This window comes from Camarhynchus parvulus, chromosome Z (assembly GCF_901933205.1).
Source record: "Camarhynchus parvulus chromosome Z, STF_HiC, whole genome shotgun sequence".
NCBI lineage: Eukaryota > Metazoa > Chordata > Aves > Passeriformes > Thraupidae > Camarhynchus > Camarhynchus parvulus.
Window position 1 is genome coordinate 16548233 of NC_044601.1, and position 20336 is coordinate 16568568.

General features: G+C 36.8%; 2 protein-coding genes across 10 annotated transcripts in view; both read right to left on the minus strand.

Annotated features, from left to right (window-relative positions):
* The window catches only part of SUSD1 (sushi domain containing 1), a 49660-nt gene extending 45137 nt beyond the window's left edge, over window positions 1–4523 (minus strand). The window contains exon 1 of the mRNA XM_030968154.1: window positions 4394–4523. Within this exon, the coding sequence (XP_030824014.1) occupies window positions 4394–4430 (37 nt within the window). The 5' untranslated portion in view covers window positions 4431–4523. The remainder of the gene's footprint in view (window positions 1–4393) is intronic.
* PTBP3 (polypyrimidine tract binding protein 3) overlaps window positions 4484–20336 on the minus strand; it is a 47875-nt gene continuing 32022 nt past the window's right edge. For 7 of the 9 annotated variants that reach the window (XM_030968161.1, XM_030968162.1, XM_030968155.1 and 4 more), the window contains exons 11-15: window positions 17839–17872; window positions 17126–17218; window positions 16385–16601; window positions 14641–14718; window positions 5853–13957 (exon numbers count right to left, since the gene is read on the minus strand). In XM_030968161.1, the coding sequence (XP_030824021.1) occupies window positions 13825–13957; window positions 14641–14718; window positions 16385–16601; window positions 17126–17218; window positions 17839–17872 (555 nt within the window). In that variant the 3' untranslated portion in view covers window positions 5853–13824. Of the gene's footprint in view, window positions 4587–5852; window positions 13958–14636; window positions 14719–16384; window positions 16602–17125; window positions 17219–17838; window positions 17873–20336 lie in introns of those variants that run through there. The other 2 variants (XR_004061480.1, XM_030968163.1) reach the window with 2 other exon arrangements.

The following is a 20336-nucleotide window of genomic DNA, read 5'->3' on the forward strand; positions in this document are numbered from 1 at the left end:
AATGAGATTTCTGAAAAAGCATTGGACACCTGAATTTGAACCTTAAATATTGAATGTTACAACTGAATGAACGATTTGTCTAGAGGATATGCCTTGGATGTGACATACGTCAGAGCATGCCCTGTACATCTCATAACAAGGGCACAGTAGGTGATAAAGCCTGCTGACAGTTACTGCTAATCAGAAAAGCAGCTCTCCAGAGCAAAAGGCTGCTATCTGTGGGTTTTAGCATAGGAGACCAAACTAGGCTTTGCCACAAACCTACTGGGAGCTTTGATAAGATAGCCCCTCTCTCCCTCTCTTCACTTCTCCCTCCCACTTAGATGTGTAACTGGGATGGTATTCCTACATAAGTGTGTGTGGGTCAGCATAACCTCTGGTAGAAGCTTTCATGCCACAGCACCCTGCCCCAGTTTTTAGAAGTTTTTAAGCCACAAACACTTAGTGTATATTGGTTTATGGGGGCATGTCGTGGTGTTGTCAGATCTTGGAATGTCATCCAAGAATACTTCTGATAGCCATTGTTTCTGATTGTTTCATGCTGTGTCATTATTTTGAGGGTTGTGCTGACTGAAGACTGTAGTTAGGAGGGAAGAGGCAGAGAGGCACAAAGGACAAGTTCAGAAAGGAACAGTAACAGCACTTCCTTCATACATTTTAAAAATAATAACTAAATAAATAAAAAGTAATGTTGTGATTTTTCCAGCTCCAAGAAGATGAACAGACATCTTTTTCTTTCAGATCCTAAAATATCTGCTAAAATCTGAAGAGAAATAACTTGGCAAAAAGATTCATGCTTTCTTCTCTACCAGGCTCCCCAAGCTCACCCACAGGGGTGTTGGCCTTTCTATTGAAGCTGCATAGAACTTAATAACAGCTTGTCAATAAGGCAAAAATTAATGACAATATCTTTGATAGGTATAGGAAAAAAACCAAATCCCACTGACTACACAATTATCCTTGTATTATCCTTCTCTCACCATCAGCTTTGCTATATTTATGGGCAAGATGAGTCTTAAAGTGAGTCTAGAAACATTAGTTGGGAAATACAGCAACTTGCCAAATTATATTATCTATGAAGATAAATTCCATATTTGTGTCTTGTGAGTTCCTGGCCATCCTGCCTGAACATGTTCCTGTGAACCTGCTTTAGCAGGGAAGTTGAACCAGATGATCTCCAGAGGTCCCTCCAACCCCAACCATTCTGTGGTTCTGTGACCAGAGAAAATAAACCAAACCATTCTGAAGCTGCTTAGGCAGTTGGGGATTCTTTTGCCATGGCTTCCTTCTCCATGGACCAATTGTATTTTGTCACCAGGCAATCTCAGATTTGCATCAACACTGTGTAGCGGTAAAGAAAAGGGGAAATAGTAACCAAACCTTTCATAGTAAATACCTCAGCCTTACTCTCTGAGTTGTTCTGTAAGCAATTAAACTTTTACATGCTGTTCATAAAGTTCAAAGTAGCTATTTTTATCTCAATTAGAAAGTACCTTAAATTACTGTATATTTAGACCCTAGGAATACAAAGCTAGTTGAATGAGTTGGATTTTAGATTCATAAAATTAGGCATTAATTGGCATAAAAAAGGAGAATGCTTTTGTTTTGTTACAAAACCAGCACAAGCCCTGTTCTTTGATCTTGGAATATTAAATTAGGTGTAACTCTGTTATTTCTACATTTACTGGCAATCAGAGGAGAAATACACCCTGGGTGATGGCATTTTGTGTTGTTATAAATTGTAATAAAAACTTAAGATTAGCATTTCTGTGGCCACCTAGTCTTTTTATTTTCTTTTTCATTCAAATTGCAAAGCTGAAAGCCCTATTTATCTTCAAATAATACTTGCAAGAAATCAAGTTTGTCTTATAATCACAGAACCACAGAATGAGAAAGATTAGAAGGGAGCACTGGAGGTACCCTGGGCCAACCTCCCTGCTCATGAAGGGTTATCTGAGAGCACATGGCACAGGATTCCATCCAGAATGGAGTGTTCTTGAATATCTCAGTTGAGGGAAACTCCACGAACTCTCTGGGCAACCTGTTCCAGTGCACTGTGACTCACACTGTAAAGAAATTTTTCCTTATATTCAGGTGGAACTTCTGTACATCTGTTTCTGCCTTTTGTTCTATTCCTTGGCATCACTGAGCAGAACCTTGCTCCATCCTCTCAACATCCTCCCTTCAGATACTCATAGACAGTGATGGAGTCCCGCCTCAGTTGTCGCTTCTCAAGGCTGAAGATGCCCAGCTCCCTCAGCCCTTCCTTGTAAGAGAGATGCTCCAGTCCTTTAATCATCTTTGTCACCCTCCACTGGACCCACTCCAAGAGCTCCATGTCTCTCTTGTACTGAGGAGCCTAGAACTGGACACAGCATTCCAGGTGAGGCCTTGCCAGGGCTGAGCAGAGTGGCAGGATCACCTCTCTGGATCTGCTGGCACTACTCTTCATGATGCAGCCCAGGATACCACAGGCCTGCTTAGCCATAAGGGCACCACTGGCTCATGAACTTTCCATATAGCAGAAAAACTTGACATCCAAATGATATAAGCCTGTGAAAACTAAATAATGACTGACCATTTGGGCCTGCACGAGGCTGAGAATTTTTTTCTTGCTATGTGCTACATGAATCCACTAATTACAATTACAGATTTTTTATTTTATACCCATTTGATACACAACCAGATGTACACCAGAGGGTGTTTTAAACTTTGGCTGAAGGTACAGCCCCATCATTTGGAGAGTAAGAAGTTATGTGTATGTCAGTTTAGAGTGTAGTTGTTTAGACTGGATCCCAGTCTTTGAAAGGGACAGAATCAAGATTAGTCAGCAGGATTCCCAAAGTTACATTCAGTATCTTAATCAAGAGTGTTTCTAGGCTTCATCAGCAAAGTTATCAGCAATTTTCCTGTTAGATTTCATGAGACAGTAAGTGACCAAGATATCCCAGGCAAGACAGGATGCTGCTGCTAACCTCTTCCTTATCTATTTTCCTGTTGATGAGTGGCAACAATGACCTAAATATTTTTGAAGGACCTTGATTAAAATCACATGCATTTAAAAAAAAACTAAATGGAAAATGCAATCTTCCCATAATATAAAATTGGGAGAATCTAAGCCCTGCAAAATAAGCAGTTTGTGTTAAAACTAGAGGTACACAGTGATTGAACAACTTCCTTAAAGAAAAACTGTTCACACAAGTAGCATAGTTCTGCACTGACTGGTGAGTAAAGAGCTCCACAAAGTGTTCCAGTAAGTTCTTTGGGAATCTAACAAGCACAAATAGCGTGCCTTGAAGGAGAAATTAACTCAGGCCAACTTGTGACAGGCAAGCTGTAACCAGCAGTGCCAAACCAGAGCAGAAGAAGAGAAAAAGACATTTCTACCATAACAAGTAAGTCTTAGCATCAAGAAGTGTGGTGTTTATTAACCTTCATGTCTCTGTGGCTGAATTAACATTGAAAGTTGTAATACTCAAAGAGCAGTTATTTATTGTTGAAACCAACACACTCAACAATGATGGAATTGACTGGGAGAGGTCCGCTATCAAAAATCTTTAACCAGTTCAGTATCTGATAGACCACTGAAGGCTCTGAGAAAGAAGATAAACTTGTTGAAGCACAAAGACCAACAGTATAAACCCTGTATGCTTTTGAAAATATAATTAAAGCCTCAGCAAGACTGAGTTTTAAGCTGTTGAGTCATAATGAGAACATACACACAAAAAGGAAAAAAGCATGTCACCAAATCAAACATCACATACGAAGCAAAGTATAGAAACCACTTTCAGTTAATAGATGTGATAGAAGAGATTACTTGGGTAGATAACTGTTTTTAGAAATTTATTGTGACCTTAAATAGAAAATCTACTTTCAAGGCTTTTCACAAGGGGGAAGCTTAGTTACACAATTCACAAGATACTTCAAATCAGATGACCAGATGAATTTGAATTCTGCATATACAGAAATTACATTTTGCTGAAGGTACTGTATTGCTGCTATTGAATCTCACACTGCTTTTGGATAATTTGGCCATAGGAGAGAATTTGAAGAGGGAAGAAAAAGAAAGAGAGAAGGTCTGTAATGCTGAAAAGTCAGCCAATAACAGTGCCATGTTTTTTGGTAAGAACTAAACCTGACAACTTCAGGTTTTTGTTGGAAGTGTTTAATTAGAAAAGAACCCACAATCCTTCTTTCCAGCACCCACCCACATTGCACTGACTAAAATAGACCATGGAGCTACAGACAGTTCTTCCTAGATCATCAACAGAATTCATAGTACTGAATAGCAGAGTTATCTTAATTTCTTTAGTCTTTGTAATTTTTTTTGTGTTGAGATCATATTTGTTTTAAAAGGAGCTTCAATTTTACTTTTATAGGCAGTGATACTTACTGAATATATTCTCTAGGTGTGTGTTAGGCAGCACCATGGCAGGGTAGAAATTGAACCTGTATCCAACCACAGAGCTTGCAAGCCTGCAGTATTATGCAATATCCTTCAGTCCACTTTCCTTTAAAAAAAGTTTCCAAGCATTGAGCAACATCTTCTGAGGAGTTTAATGTGGCTTTGCAGACCAAGATGGGCTCTGGAGGAAAAAAAGAATCAGAGAAAACCTTAAATAAAAACCCTTACAGACCCTGCATTGTACAAACAATATGCATGCACAAGAGAAACAGTTCATATAATCATACAGTCTCACTTGGAAGCACCCTTAAAGATCATATAGTTTGACCTGCCTGCCATGGGCAATAACACCTTCCACCAGACCAGGTTGTTCAAAGCCCCATCCAAGGCCCTGGCCTTGAACACTTCTAAGGATGGAAAGTCCACAACTTCTCTAAGCAGCCTGTTCCAGTATGTCACCATCCCCAGTAAAGAAATTCTTCCTAGTATCTAATCCAAACCTACTCTTGTTAATCTTGAGGCCATTTGCTCATGTCTTACTGCTCTCTTGAAAAATCCCTCTCCAGCCTTCTTGTATCTCCCTAAGCTGCACAGCTAGAAAAACACTTACATAGTAGATTTAATGGAGGAATTACAGACAGTATACTTTGCTTCCATTTAAAGCTCTGATTCTCACAAAAGGACAGAGTAGTTGTACTTGAAACAGATTGGAAATGAAACACAGGACCTAAAAGTGTTACCCTGATGAATTGGCTTAGACTAAGCAGCAAATACTATGGAATAAGAATGATCACTAGCTTGAGATTAAAGTATTACTCTAATTGTCAGAGCTTTTTTGGAGCTGAACAACTCATACTGCTACCTTAGCACCACCTTAAAGATATCTGTTCTCATTGTCACCGGACTGTTCTGGTTTTTTTGCAGCATCTGAGAAGAGTTGATGTTCAACAGCAAAGGCTTCAGTCTGGAAATGGTCTCTGGGATGACTCACATTTCTGAGGTCTCTTCTTCCCTCTGCCTCTATGCCCCACACCTTCTCTCACCTAGATATTCTACCACAACTTCTGCTTTCATTATATTTTGTTTAGACATACTTGTACTCACCTGCTACATGCCAAAGAACTCAAGTACAAATATCTCAGCACAGTTAAGAAAATGCAAGTGGGAATTTTTATTGTATTTTCAAAGCATACAATAATCTTCTTTCCACCTCTGTAAATGGGTGAGCCCTGGGGCTATTGAGAAAACTTTTGGGTCTGATTCAAACCGTGAGAAAGTAGATGCTGGCAAATTCACCAGTTACTGCCCTTTCTCTTTCAGTTTGCAAGTAACGGAAGTTCTGGTATCAAAAAATTTATATCTGTGTTATTTAAAAGTTGTATTTCATTTTTCATTTTCCAAGATGGACACTTATATAAGCTGCTTAAGGAAAAAAATTACTGTGATTGTATTGTAGGGTTAACAACCAGAGACAAGAATTCATGATAGGATTTACTTTTTGGTTAAGGAGTAATGGGAGAAGACAACAGTCAGGAATTTCAGTTCCTCATACATTCTCAGGCAGACTTGGTCAAAAAATAAGAAGCCAAATTATGGCCACTAAAAGCTAGCATTTTCCCCAGAATGCTTATCAAATATTTAAGTATCAAGGACAAAATCAAGAGTTACACATGGGGACTTCAGATCTAGCCTTTGGAGAATAATTTGCTGAAACTTGCAATTCAGTCTAAACTGAGTCAGATTTTTCTTCCCACAAAAGCATCTACACTCAGAGACTGACAATTGCATAATCTACTGGGTGGCAGACAATTAAATCTTTGCCAGACTGGCTGAAAATTTTAGTTCATAGAGGTGTTGCACTCACCTCGTATTTGTATCTATGGCCTTAGACTACTACCTGTTTACCATCAATCCTGAATTTTGCATGCAAGAATAAGAGGGTCTAAATTAGTGTTGTGCAACATGGAGAAGAGCAACCAAAGGAGTATGAAAGAAAGGCAATCAACAAGACAGTTGAGAAACAGGAAGCTGAAAGCAGACCATCTTTTTAAGCTGCTATTTACATTTTTTAAATCTTTGTGCAAAGGATATGAACTTCAATCCTAGGACTAGAAAAGAGTACAGCATGGTAAAAGATAAAGGAGTTCTCAATGATAAGGCTCCAAGTCTCTCATCACTGAAGCCTCTCATTCCTGTCTCAAATAACAAAATAGCCATCAACTACTGCATTGGTTTAGAGTTGTAGAATAAATTTCTATCCTACTGAAAATGAGAATTTTTGCACTGCTCAGGAAAAAATTTAAGTGCTGCTGACCTTCACTTCTTGCTGAAGATGTGCATTAATCCTCTTAAAATACTTTTGATATGAAAAGCTTTTGTTTAGATGCCCATGTATGCTAAAGGAAAAAACCCCAGAAAATTAGATGTTATTAGCTGCACAATTTTAAGACCAAAAAAAACCCCAAAGTAATAGTCAAGAACACAGGAAAATTTAAGAGTACAGTCATAATTACATTTATTAAAAGACATGCTACAACAACTAGAGTTAGGAAAGTAGTTAGGCATAGATATCATGTAATCAGAAACCACACTAACCTAAAAAACCAGAATATATTACAGCGCAAACAAAATCATATTCACCATGCACTACACAGTCACAAAATAGGTTTCTTTTATACATCTTATATCTCTTCAGTTTTAAGTCATCTCCACAGATATAAAATACTTTTCATGCAATGCCACAAGATGCTTTACAAATGAAAGCTTTTGCTTATTAAAATATACAGACAATATTTTTATATAAAAACATTTTTCATTTCCATTGTTTCCCCAAACACTCGTTTTCCAGATTAAAAAAAAAACAAACCAAAACCAAAACAAAACATGATGCTACAAATATTTACAGTATTTTCTTGTGTTACATGAACATTTTTATAAACTGAAATGGAATTTTTATGAACAGATCATGTGAAATGAGGAAATGACAGCAATTCTTAGAGATGTTTACTGTGTCTTGAGTACAGTACTAAAAGCAATATATTTACTTTTTGCATTCTCTCACACCATTTGGTTCACATTACTATTTTCATTTTCCACTGTTTCTACCACCAGTAACAGTCTCAAATAGAGGCCACTTTGCATTGGGTCTTCCCATCAGAAAGGAATGTGAGAGAAAACAGGTTTTCATATCTCAGTAAAACCAGAACACTCTTTGGTCAGAGAATTAAGTTACATTCTGATGCAATAATCTGCTTGGTTAGCAACTTTCATCTTGTGCTGCTGCAGTTCTATGGTGAACTTCTGTAGAAAGTGGGTAACATATTCAAAAAGAATTGGAAAGTGCTTGAAATCAAGTTTATGTGTGGCAGCTTCCCACTCATAAATAAAGCACAGTTTCCAAGAACTGAAAAACTGCTTACAATGATGACATTAATCTGCTAAAGTAAAAGCTTTCTTCATTCATCAAGGACCTTCAATTATGTAAGCATTTAATTTCTTTGGGACTGCTCCAAGCACAACATGTCATTATTATCTGAAGTAAGAAATAATGTGAGTTATGCTTGGATTCCTACACTTTGCAGTAAAAAAAAAAAAAAAAAAAAAAAAACACCCTGTAAATGGGAAAGACAGTAGACTAATTAAATCCGTATTGAAACAGCTGTAGTTCACTTCTTGTATAGTCAGTAGACAATATTAATTTTTCACAATATAAATATACATTTTCCAGAGGGGAAAGATGTATTTATTATACTTAAGACACCTACAGATACGGAGAAAAACCCTACATATAAAACTACTGAAGGCACAAAAACTTTGGTCCAATTTTGTTCCTATATCACATCCCCCATCAATAAAACCCTGAAGTTAAATACTTCAGGAATTTTATATTCTAACTGCTAGGATTTGCTTTGAAAAGAGCAGGCAAAGAATCTTTTATATAGCAAACAAAACTTCAGAAAAAAGATAATGTAAAGAAAAAATTCTGTGCAATCTGACTAGTATTGTTTCAGCACAACAGTAACAAGACTAAGCCTAGTAGTTGTGCTCTGGCTAACACGTCAGGGCCAAAGGTTAAGGCAAACAATGCTTTTTGTAGGCAGTTGACCTCTCATTTGAAAAACAGAAATATAAGCTAACAGCATAAAATGTCAAGTAGTAGGTCTACATCTCTTATAAAAAACCCCAACTTACCACTTTCCTACTGACATGAATCAGAGGAGGGCAACATAATTGATCAGACAGACCTCACTGGCACTACTATCCACAAAGACTAATAGTTTTCTTGGCACACAAACACAGGTTTGCTGCCTGTAATCAGAAAAATGTCAAAAATAGGCAAGTTTCCACAGGTATGTGGAATATCTTCTGAATAAAAAGGACCTCAATTTATCAGCACACAAATCCAGTGCAACTTACAGGACCAGCAGACAAGACAACTGAGTCAAATTATAAGTCAAAGTTTCAAAAGTTGATTCTGATGTTTTAAGAGTTCTGCAGAAATTAAAAAAAAACCAAAAGTTTTACCATTATATAACAAATCAAGGATCATTTGAAAAGGCACTTAGCTGCTCCTGGGTTGTTAAAAAGGCCTTATTACACTTTGAACCAAGTGTGCATCCATCAAAAACAATGGACTAGGAGGTAACTCAGAGTTGATTCAAGGACATGACATATACAGAGGCATAACAATACAGTCACAGAATCATAGAATATGCAGAAGTGGAAGGGACCCACAAGGATCATCGAGTTCGACTCCTGGCCCTGCATAAGACAGCCCCAAATAATCCCACCATGTGCCCAAATTCCAATTTAAACTGTGCACATTACCAGATGTTTCACAAACAGAAATTAATAACATATGTTGAAGAAATTATAAACATATCTTTAACAGCTTAAGGCCACAGTATAGAGAAGATGAAGCCAGAATCCTCTTCAGAGTTACACAGGGAACAGGGAAAAAGGCAAAAGACATAGAATGTAGTATGTTTAAAGCTTTACATATTAAGGAAGCAAATTCACATTGAGGACTGCCAAACGGAACTGCGAAGAACAGAGAATTTGTTCAGTGTAATTATTTTTTTTAAATTAACATGGACAATACTTTGAGTAACTGCTTAAAGTTATCTATAATCTGACTAAAAGGTAGGACTAAGGCCTTTGGAGGCCCCATTCCATCCACATCACCATGAGACTCTGTAGAATATCATTCTTTCCTAAATCTTACTCTTTTCACAGATATCAAGGGCTTTAGAGAATCAAGAACTGAGATGCAACTGTGCTTCTGCACCAGGGATTAATGAATCAATCACAAAGTATAAAAATTATTCCTTCTGCCATGCTTCTTCACTAACAATGCATTGTAATAACTAAGGTGTTATGGTTATGCTTTCAATTTTCCAAGGTGGAACACTAAAGGGGAAAAAGTAGCCTTAACTAGTGCCTTTCATGCTGCTAAGCAAATGTTAAGGCGTACTGTCAAGTTCCAAAGCTTATCTGCATATCTTGTAAAAGCAGATCTCCCTAAGAGGTAGCACCTTTCAGATACACACAAATCTAAAAGTATGTTGGCAAGAATAATTTGGTTGCAAAAACAGAACAGTAAAGGTGAATCAAGATACACAATACTTGTATCACAAAACCAGAAAGCAAACATAATAAATACCAACATTCAAATTTTTTCTAAGCTAAAATTTTTTAAGATTCCACAGGCAGTCTTTTCATCAATGCTCACAGTCAAAGGAAAGGTGTTTGAAAGGGCCAGTCAAATCTGGTGAACCAACAAATGCTTCTGGGGCTGTATCCCAGCCAGGGGTTTGGCTGCATTCACCATGGGACTTGCTTTCAGAAACTGGGTCTACTGAGAGCTGACAGGGTCCATCTGGTAGAAGAGGGAAAGAGCATCTTCTGCCCCAGGCTTGCCAGGCTAGTGAGAAAGGCTTTAAATGAAAGATGCCAGGGGGAACTTCAGTCCATCCCTGGTGTTCAGGAGAGCAGCCTTTGCCCTCCTCAGGGATCTGCCTCATACAATATCATGGGATAAAGCCCTGGAGGGAAGAGGGACCCAAGAAAGCTGGTTGGTATTAAAGGACACCTTTAATTAAAGGATCATCTTCTCCAAGATCAGGAGTGATTATCCCAAGAGGAAGTTGGGCAAAAATGTCAGAATGGTGTTAGATGAACAAGGAACTACTGGATGAACTCAAAACACTAAAAGAAAGGCTACAGAGGGTGGAAGTAATGTGTAGCCTGGGAGGAAAAGAGGTTTTCTGAGCAGCCTAAGTCTATGAAACTGTGAAAGCTAATGCTTTTCTTTGAAAGGGGAAATATAGCCTACATTTGTAAAAAGGGAAATAAGAAAGACCCAGGGAACTATAAGGCTGGAAGTCCCACCTTGGTTCCCAGTAAGATTATGAAGTAGATGTAGGCCAAATCATGCCTGACAGATTTAATGGCCTTCCACAACAGGCTTACAGCAATGGTGGATAAGAAGAGAGCAACTGATGTCAACTCCCAGGACTTGTGCAAAGCATGACACTGTCTCACAAAACTTCCTTGTTTCTAAACTGGAGACATGGATTTGATGAGTGGACCTCTAGCTGGAAAAGGAAATGGCTAGATGGCCACATTCAAAGAGTTGTGGCCAACAGCTTGATGTCCAAGTGGAGACCAATAATGAGCAGTGCTCTGTAAGGATAATCAGGTACCAGAGCTGTTAAACAGCCTTGTTAGTGACATGGACAGTGGAATCAACTGCACCCTCTGCAAGTTTGCTGACAACATCAAGCTATGTGTTGCAGTCAGCACACCTGGAAAAAAAGGATAGCATCCAGAAGGATCTGGGCAGACTGAGCAGTGAGACTGTGAGAACCTCATGGAGATCAACCCACACCATTCTGTGATTCTGTGAAATCTAAAAGATAACATCCCTTAGGGGAATATTTTTTCTAAGCCAGTTGAACTTTCCAGGACATAGTAAATTCTGCATATATACATGGTTGTGTTGCACAGCACTTAATATAGCTACATCTGTGCAGTCAGATTGGCTGCTACTGTTGAGGAACACGTTCACTGAGGTAGCTCGGGGTGCAGCTGCAGTGGGAGCTGCAGGTTGAGCTCAGGTTGGGGCAGCCCAGGCAAAGAGGCCCTGAAGAGCCCACCCTGGGCACACAAGGGCCTGGGAACCTGTGGCCAAGCCAGGGGACCGGACACTGGGACATGGCAGGAACGGTCCCAGACCTTCCCATGCTTGGTGAGGGGATAAAAGCCCAGGGGTTCCTTTGTTCTGGGTCCCTCCCCAGAGACACCAGCCCGAGCTGTTTGTTTCTTATTGTGCTGTGATGAAATGATTTTAATGGTTGGGATGCCCCAGACTGCTATGGGAAACCTGGGGTCAGCCCAGAAAGGAAACCTGTTCTGACTGTGGGAGTGTGGGGGCTGTACCTGGGAAGAGCCCCAGGTCCAGCTCAGGTGGTGCAAGAGTGACTGCCAGAGTGGCTCCCAGATGGTCAGGCAGGGAAGTTTCCTTAATACTACACTTGTAATCAATTTACATAGATCAAGGTAGTATCTCGCAAGCTACGAAAAGGCTGATTTTGCAAAAATAATTCAGAGAGAAAATTTGAGAAAGCTCACTACAGAATACTCAGATCATGGTAGAAACATACTTTTTCTTCTAGGAAGATAAAGTCATACAATTCACATTAACAAAAACAATTATGAGTGGCAAAACATTACAGCAGAAACAAATTCTGCTAGAAGTAAATAAATGCCTTGTTTGAAAGAAATAGGTCTTTGAAATGTGGTAAGTAAAATTAAATTAATTTTCAATTAATTTATGTGAAAGAAAATACTAGGGGAAAAAAGCTCTTAAAATTAAATTTAGCTTTTTAAAATATGATCAGTCATTAGTATTCATCTGTACACTCATGGCAAAACCTAACTGCATCTTAGCTCATTCCCCAAAGAGGAATCAAGATTCAGTATCAAGAATTTTTTCATACTTACAAAGGAAAGAATTATAGTATTCTATTACTTTAAGTTTAATACTGTAAAGTATTAAAAATACAAGAAGTGCAGAAATCGGAAAGAATATTCTGATACAGCCAGTGTCTCTCAAAAAGTCAGATGAAGTCCAGAAAACTAACTGGATTTGCTGTTTGGCCCTCCTATATAGGTTTATTTGGTTTTTTAGTATATTTTTTCTGGGTGTGAATTTTTTATCAGTGAAGAACTACCATCAGAGAAGTGCAACTAGGTAAATTGAAAGAATCCCTATGTGATTTCAAAACAAATGAAACCTCAGACCCATCTACATCCAATCTCCACAAGAACGCACAAGAAACTAGAATTCAAAGTATTAATTAATGAAAAAATATATCTTGAATTATCGTGGAAAACATTTACAAAAAGACCCAGAGGAGAATTTTCACAAAGCCCACAATATTTTTGCAAGACACTTCAGGTAACACTCTAATCTATTCATACACATATAGTAAGGCACAAAATAAGAAATTAGGTAAATACACAGTAATTTAAGTATTAGACTGTAGAGTGGTAAAAAACCTCAAGGTTTAATTTTTCTGCCCTGAAAGATGACCTTAGCAAAAATAACTTCTAAAAAACTTGAAAAACCATCACAGACCTGAATATTTTCCATAAGATTGCAAACATTTAATTATTTAGAGAAATGTAAAAAAATTATTTTAAATCAAGACCATTTTCTTGTTTTATTTTCTCCAAGGTGCTGTTGCACATCCCTTCATAGTAGAAACAGGACATCAAACTTCCAACCCACAGTCAAGTCAAACTAATTCTCCAATACCACACCTTGAAGAAACTTTTCAAATACTTTTATTCCACAGAGAGAAGGCACTGCCTTTTCTCTAATAATTTAATCTATAAGAACAGCACAGACTTTTTATTTTTATAAACAAGTTATTTGTAAAGATTCACCAAAGTATGAACGTACACCTTGGTAACATAAATACTATTTAGAGGATACTCACAGTTTCTGTTTGCTTTTCTGCAAGAAACCCAAGCGCTATTTCACATTCAAATTAGTGTTTAATCTGCACAGAGTAGGCTTACTTTTTCATTAAACATACTCGTTTGGTACATTGTAAAAGCACTCGAAATTGTTTTGTAAGGCTGATTTCAAACAAAAGCTGAAAGGATGGTCTCAAAACATAATTTTAAGTAGGAAATTTGATGATAAATATTGTTGCTAAAATGATTTCACAGAAGATCTTTCCACGGATGACATAATTGCAGCTAGAATCAGAAAAAATAATCACTTAATTATTTGTGTATGAATGAGGTTTTTCTTTTAAGAGACAGAGTTGGTCAGAGCTGTCTCAGTCTCTGTTTGAAGATTTTACTAAAACCATTATGCAGCCTTAAAGGGAAAATTCACAGAAAATTCAGATTGAGGATTTTGAGAAGGAAACTCTGAGATGCTGGTTTTCTCCAAAGTCATGATTGTGAAGCTCAATGAGAGCATGAACTGCTTCTTCCACAGAGCCCAGCTGGATAAGAGCCATTTTGCAATCTTTCCTGAAGAACAATAAAAACTATTATTAATCCTCACCAAATTTTCACTAGCCAACACAGAAAAGTGGCGTGTTTTTTTTTTCTCAGCTATATTACACACAGTTGTACAGCAAAAGAATCAGAGCTATTTATGCATCTTCCAAAATGAAAAGATAAAAAACTACATAAATTTTGTGAATCTATGGCTTAGAGTCATGTCATTCTTTCATTACACTGGATTTCAAAAAGCTAGGTCAAAATAAGGCTTGAAGACTCTTAAGAAATACTTGCATTGTCTATATAGATGGGATTACTCTAGCCAGCATGATTGTGCTAAAATAATACGCCAACTAACCTTAATTAATGTAGATACATTGTCATCACTGTCATTTTTATACGGCATTTTACACAAAGCTTGTGTTTTTTCAAGAAGTGAGCATTTACTTTCCTTGAACTTGTTTTACTTTGAACACACATGGAGTTTGCCAAAAGGCTGCATATTTTCAGTTTAGTTACGCTAACCCAGTATTTCATTTAAAATTTTAAGACCAAGTATGATAAAAATCGTGATAGGTGTACCACTTTTGACTATAGCTCTATGTACACAGAATTTTGGCTGTAGTTGTATACACATATAAAGTCACAAAAAAGCAATTAGCTATTTTCTAGGATGAAAGATTGCTTAGCAATTTTGCAAGAGAACTTACTGGAAAAATTTGAAGCCTTTCACAGTAGATCCTTTACTTGTAAAAAGGTTCTTCAAATCATCAACAGTAACAGAAGGCCTAATTGAAAACAACAAAAAACAAACAAAACAAAAACAAACTCCCCTCAACTTGTAGAAGAGCACAGAGTTCTGTAATAACATCAAGATCTCAATTTTGGCTTCTAAACTAGTTTTTGCTGTTTAAATTTATCTCCATCAACTCAAACACTTCGGCTCAAAACACCTACATTTACTCTATATTTTAGTATCAAATTGTGCTACAAAAATATTTTAGACACTCTATTGTTTTTCATCCAATCCTGTTTCTTTGTCAGTAAAATTCAGATTGCATAAAAATCTCCTAAAAATCTTAAGGAACACATTTCATCTTGCAATTTGTGCAAGTGCACATCACATATGTTCAATTCTGAAGTATTTTTATTTTACTCAAAAAGCTGTTCTCAAAGTGTCTTATACTTTATTTTCTTATTGTGGCAAAATTCAATAGTTACCTTTTTTCCTCCCTGCACAGCTGCCAAACAAGAGAAGTCTGTAAAACCTATGTTTGGCTGTTACCCCACACACTACTGATAATATTCTAGACATAAAAAAGATTATTTCAGTCTAAAAGAGCACACTAAATACTTTTTACTTTCTCACAACTTGCCCTCCATGTAAGAGTTCTCTGAATTCTGTAGAAACTGTTCTTTAAAAAGTGTTAGAATTATTGTCCTAGGTTGACTATATGATGCTTTTATCCCCAGTCATCTGTTCTGTTTATGCTGAATAATAAGTTTTGCACCTTTAAGACTTGTTCCAGAGAGTGAAGGGGGGAAAGAAGTTTGTTTTCAGACACTGCTCTCACTCCTCCACATTCCTGCTCCTGGACTGTGTTGTCTGCGGATGGACAGACAGCAGGACAGAGATCTCCTTTGCTTTTAGTTAGTTTTAGCTAGCTGAGGCAAAGAAGTTCCCTAGACTGTGTTTTTTCCCTTTTCTTTGGAGCTCTTTAAACCTGCTCTGGACTGAACACCAGAAGAGCCCTGGCAGCTCCACCTGTGGCCCACTGGGCCGGGCCTGGGCCGCGGCATTTCCAGCACCGGAAGGACTGATAAGAGCCTGAGTGAGCTGAACTGCAGCCTGGGGAGGGGACTTTCTCAGTTTGTCATCTCTTTTGGACCAGCAAGGGGTTTTATTGATTAATATTGTTTAGGTTTAATAAACAGGTTTTTTCCACTTTTCTCCAAGGAGGTATTTTCTCCCGGACCAGTCGGGGGGAGGGCCAATTGAATCTGCTTTCCTAGAGGAGCCCCTTTTGGGGTTCTCTCCCAAATTTGCCCTGAACCAGGACAATTATTAAACACTGCATCTATATTAAATAACAATGTCCACGATGAATTTGATGTTGTGTACATTACCTCAAAAAACATGTCTTTAACCTTTGTGAAAATTTGTGACACGCGATTTAATATGTCAAAAACCAAAAGCATATAAAATATATGAAAAGAAAATATAAATTGATCAAAGCTCAAAGAAGATAATTCCTTCAGTTATCCTCTTTGCTAATGATAAAAATGGGACAGTTAAAGGATTCACTTATTGTTAATAACATACCAGAACGACCCACAGCAGAATGAATTGTAAAAGGCCAAGGAAAGAAAACCAAAACTTATGTTAGTCTTTTTAACTGCACAACACCACCTAAAAAATATCTTTCCACAAAGACGACACATGCAGATACTCACGGGATGTTGGACAAATGCAAGGTTGCAGATGGAGGAAAGATATTTTGGAAATTCTTAGAGCAGGGATTCTTAAAGCGATGTAAAGGGCTATTGCTATAGTCCTTTGTCAGACCTTTGTCCTCTTGGCCCTCACGAGGAAGTTGAATTGTCTGATATTTTGAAAGAGTAGCATGCATGACCCTTCCATAAAGCCTCTGTCCATTCAAGTAGTTGATAGCTAACCAGTGGAAATGTAATTTGAACAGGAATTAATGGAGGGGAAGAAAAGACAATTCTTTGAATACTGTTTTCTACTTAGTGTCAGATTTCACATTCTAAATTTAAACTGCAACTTCCACATCTACCAGGTGGGCTATGTCACAACATAACATTTTTAAAAAGTATAAGAATATAATATAATCTCCAGTTCAAATACCAAAAAAATGCAAACAGCATTTCAATACAGATAAGTTGATAATTCTTAAATAGGTAGATATAAGATAAATTACAAGAAAACAATATAATGTATTATTAAAATAAATGACAGGAGAGTTGTATGTTTTAGTTCTATTATTTACTATATTGAGAGTCATAGGACTATTTTTTTTTAAAGCACAAAGAGTATTATCAAAGTTTGCATGTAGTAATGCAGCACAATGATGAATTTTATTTATTTATGCTTTCCACTGACAGATGAAAAATTCCTCCTTTATATTAAATTCATGCTAGCTTGAAGTATAACTGTGCCTTAAAAATCAATACCTAATTGAGCTTGGGTTGCATCTGCCATTTGAACCAAAGCAATTCCTCTTTTCTTAAACATGATTTTCACACGATGTACATCACCATACACACCTGTGGAAATCCAGAAAGGAAATTTTTTTCAGAGCACTACTAACTAAAGCACAAGGCCAAGTCTGTTTCTTTTGACTAACATTAGTGCTACAAAGAATAATACCTCATTAAACAGGTTGGTTAAAATATTAGTATAAGGAGAGTTTTAAAGTTTGTTTATTGTATTCTGGGGCTCATAAGTGGAGGGAAATTCCCCAGATCCCAGTCATACTACTGCATGTTTGTGTTCAGTTTTTAAATAGTGCAATAGTTGTCAAAGTCCTCTTAACTGAGGCATATTAAAATATTACTCTACCCAACACTGTCCCCTGCAACTAATGTATGAGCCAACTCTGTACAGCATTTCCTCTGATGCAACCTCTGTTTTTACATCTTACTTTGCTTTCCCATTTTCTGTAGTAAACAAATTGGACCACACACCAAAATTTTTCTGGCACTAACTGTTTTGCCATTTTGGTATCTGTGGCTTTTATGTAATGACTCAACTTACTGCCATTTTAAAACCAGTGCATTTCCTGGATGTGCACAGAGCAATGGAGTTTGAATTAACCAGCATGGGTCAGATAAAAAAAAGAACCACTAGCCCTGTGGTTTGTCAAGGTGTATTTGACATATCTTACCAAAGAGGATGAAAAGTCCATAAGGTGTGATGGCCTGTTTAAATGATAAAATGAGTACATTATTTCTAAAGCCATGCAAATGAAGACATCTATTCTGTAAGTGCATGGTAAACAAAAAGAATGGAAGAGATGCTGCAAACTAAAACCCGTCTCTCCAAAAGCTATTCCTTGAAATAATCACAGTGTATGGCACTCTTGTTAATACACATTTGCTATGCACGTGTAGAATATGTAAACAAGCAAACACTTCAGCTCATGCATTTTCATCACTCAAGACTCATTCTGTCATGCTGCAGAAGCTATTAATTTTTTAAGTAGCTTCATTATTTGACCTTATCCTTTCTAAGCTCCCTGCTCATTCCATGAAAAGAATGAAAGACATTGGTTAAATTACAAATAAAGCATTAAAGAACTGTTTGTATTTTGTAAATAACAGATAATACCAACAAAACTAAACCCAGTTGCTTCAAAATGTGTTTGCTTTGTCTTCAATTTTTTCCCCATCCCGCTACATGGCCATGACATTCTAAAGGGAGACACAGACAATTTTAACTGTTTATGTATTAAGCATATAGAAAGAGGTATTTAAATTGTATTCAATTAGAAGCTGTGAATAGAAAGGTAAATATTGAAAGAAATTTCTCTTCAGCGATTCTCAATACAAATCTTGTATGCCAAGTACTAAAGAAGACAATTTACCATCTAATGCAGCCAAAATTTTTCAGCTGAGGCAAAGGTTTTGCCAATAATGAGTTCTAAAAATACCTGCATATCAAAAGCACTACTCACACTCTCTAGCCCTATTCCTTCTCAACTCAACTTCTTAAATGTGTACCAAACATACCTAAATTATTCAAAAAAGAAGATATTGCAGCCTACGTGCAAGGCCATACCCATTTATCTTCAGAATTTAGTGCTAGAGAACAATTACTATCAATCTAAATTCATCAAGAGTTTTTTCTTCTGGCCCAATTATTTAAATTCATATAGAATTTATTCTTCTGGCTCAAATATTTAAATTCAGGATGGAGATTTCTGTTTTTAAACAGAAATTTCTTATTCAAATGAGACTGAAATATTTCTACTTAAAAAAAGGAGGGGGGAGTAGAATGAAAGACAAAACCAGATAATTTAAAAGTCATGAAGGAATGTGAAAATGCACACTGAAATTCTGCAACAGGAGAGAAATATGAACTGAAATAAGGTCAACCAGATCTTCTATACAAAGAAAAAGGAGTGACAGGGGTCAGACAACCAATACTGAAGAACAAATGCCACAGAACTGCCAAGAAATATATTTCCAACAATTAATGCTGTAGTACATTCTTATTTTTATCCTTTTAAGAAGTTGGGCATTACTTAATACATTGATATCGTATCATGCATTACAGCACTGTTCTACATTAATTCTTAGCTATGATTCATACTAAGTAAAGCATCGATGTCCTAAAAAGAGCTCTGACTTATGCTTCATATATGCTTATTTTTAAGAGGCATGCTCCTTTCAGATTCATAAAATATATAATCAGCTGCAGAAAGCACATCTGCAGCCATCATCAGAAACTCACTGATATATTGTAAAATTAAAGAAAAAGTGACTTGTCTTACAGCCCTGTGTACATCTGGGTTTTGGATGCTTACTGTGAATTTGGCTGTTAGTACGAAAACAGAAACACAACAATTACTTCAAAGAAACTGGTGAACAGATTTTTAAATCTCAGAATTTGAAGGGAACTCCAATTTTGCTGACAACTCCTAACAGTTTTACAGTTAAGGAAACGTATGGAGTGTGCGCAACAAGAATTTTATATTGCTGCAACAGGACTGCTTATCAATAGTCAAAAAGAATCATGTTTTTTCAATCAGGGTCCTGGTTAAGCTTGTTTAATTTTTTAAGATTATGTATATTGCTTTTAATTAAGAACAGATTAGTGTTCAAATAACATGAGGAAGATTATAGACCAGCCTATGTCATTTCCACTACAAAAAGAACTTTCCAAGTTGTCCTTGGTAATTTTACTGCCACCATATGAAAAATCATCTATGTGGTACTATGAAAAGTGAACATGGGTATTTATTAACTTTTAAAATAAATGTAGAGTGATGTCAATAACAATGTACCCGCGTTCTTTTTCTTCAATCTCAAAAAAAGCTGCAAAACTAGAAAGATCCTACACATGTTTAGAAAAGCATTTGGCATGCTTTTATTTCCTTTTCTGTTCCCTCCTTCCCATTTAATTCCTTGTTTTTTAACCAATGTAAGGAAAAATCCTTTGCCTTCTTTACAGATAAAAAAGCACACAGAGAAGTCATATTAACAGAGATATCAATAAATTATCATATGTATGTTGTTTACATCTTCATTTTATGTTTACATTTCTTACACTTGACCATAGACTTCTCTCTAATTACTAGCTACACTGCTAACATAAGGTTTCTAAAGTAAACCGTGTTAGGAAGCTTTTCACTGATGATGGGAGTTTTTAAACCTCACCAAT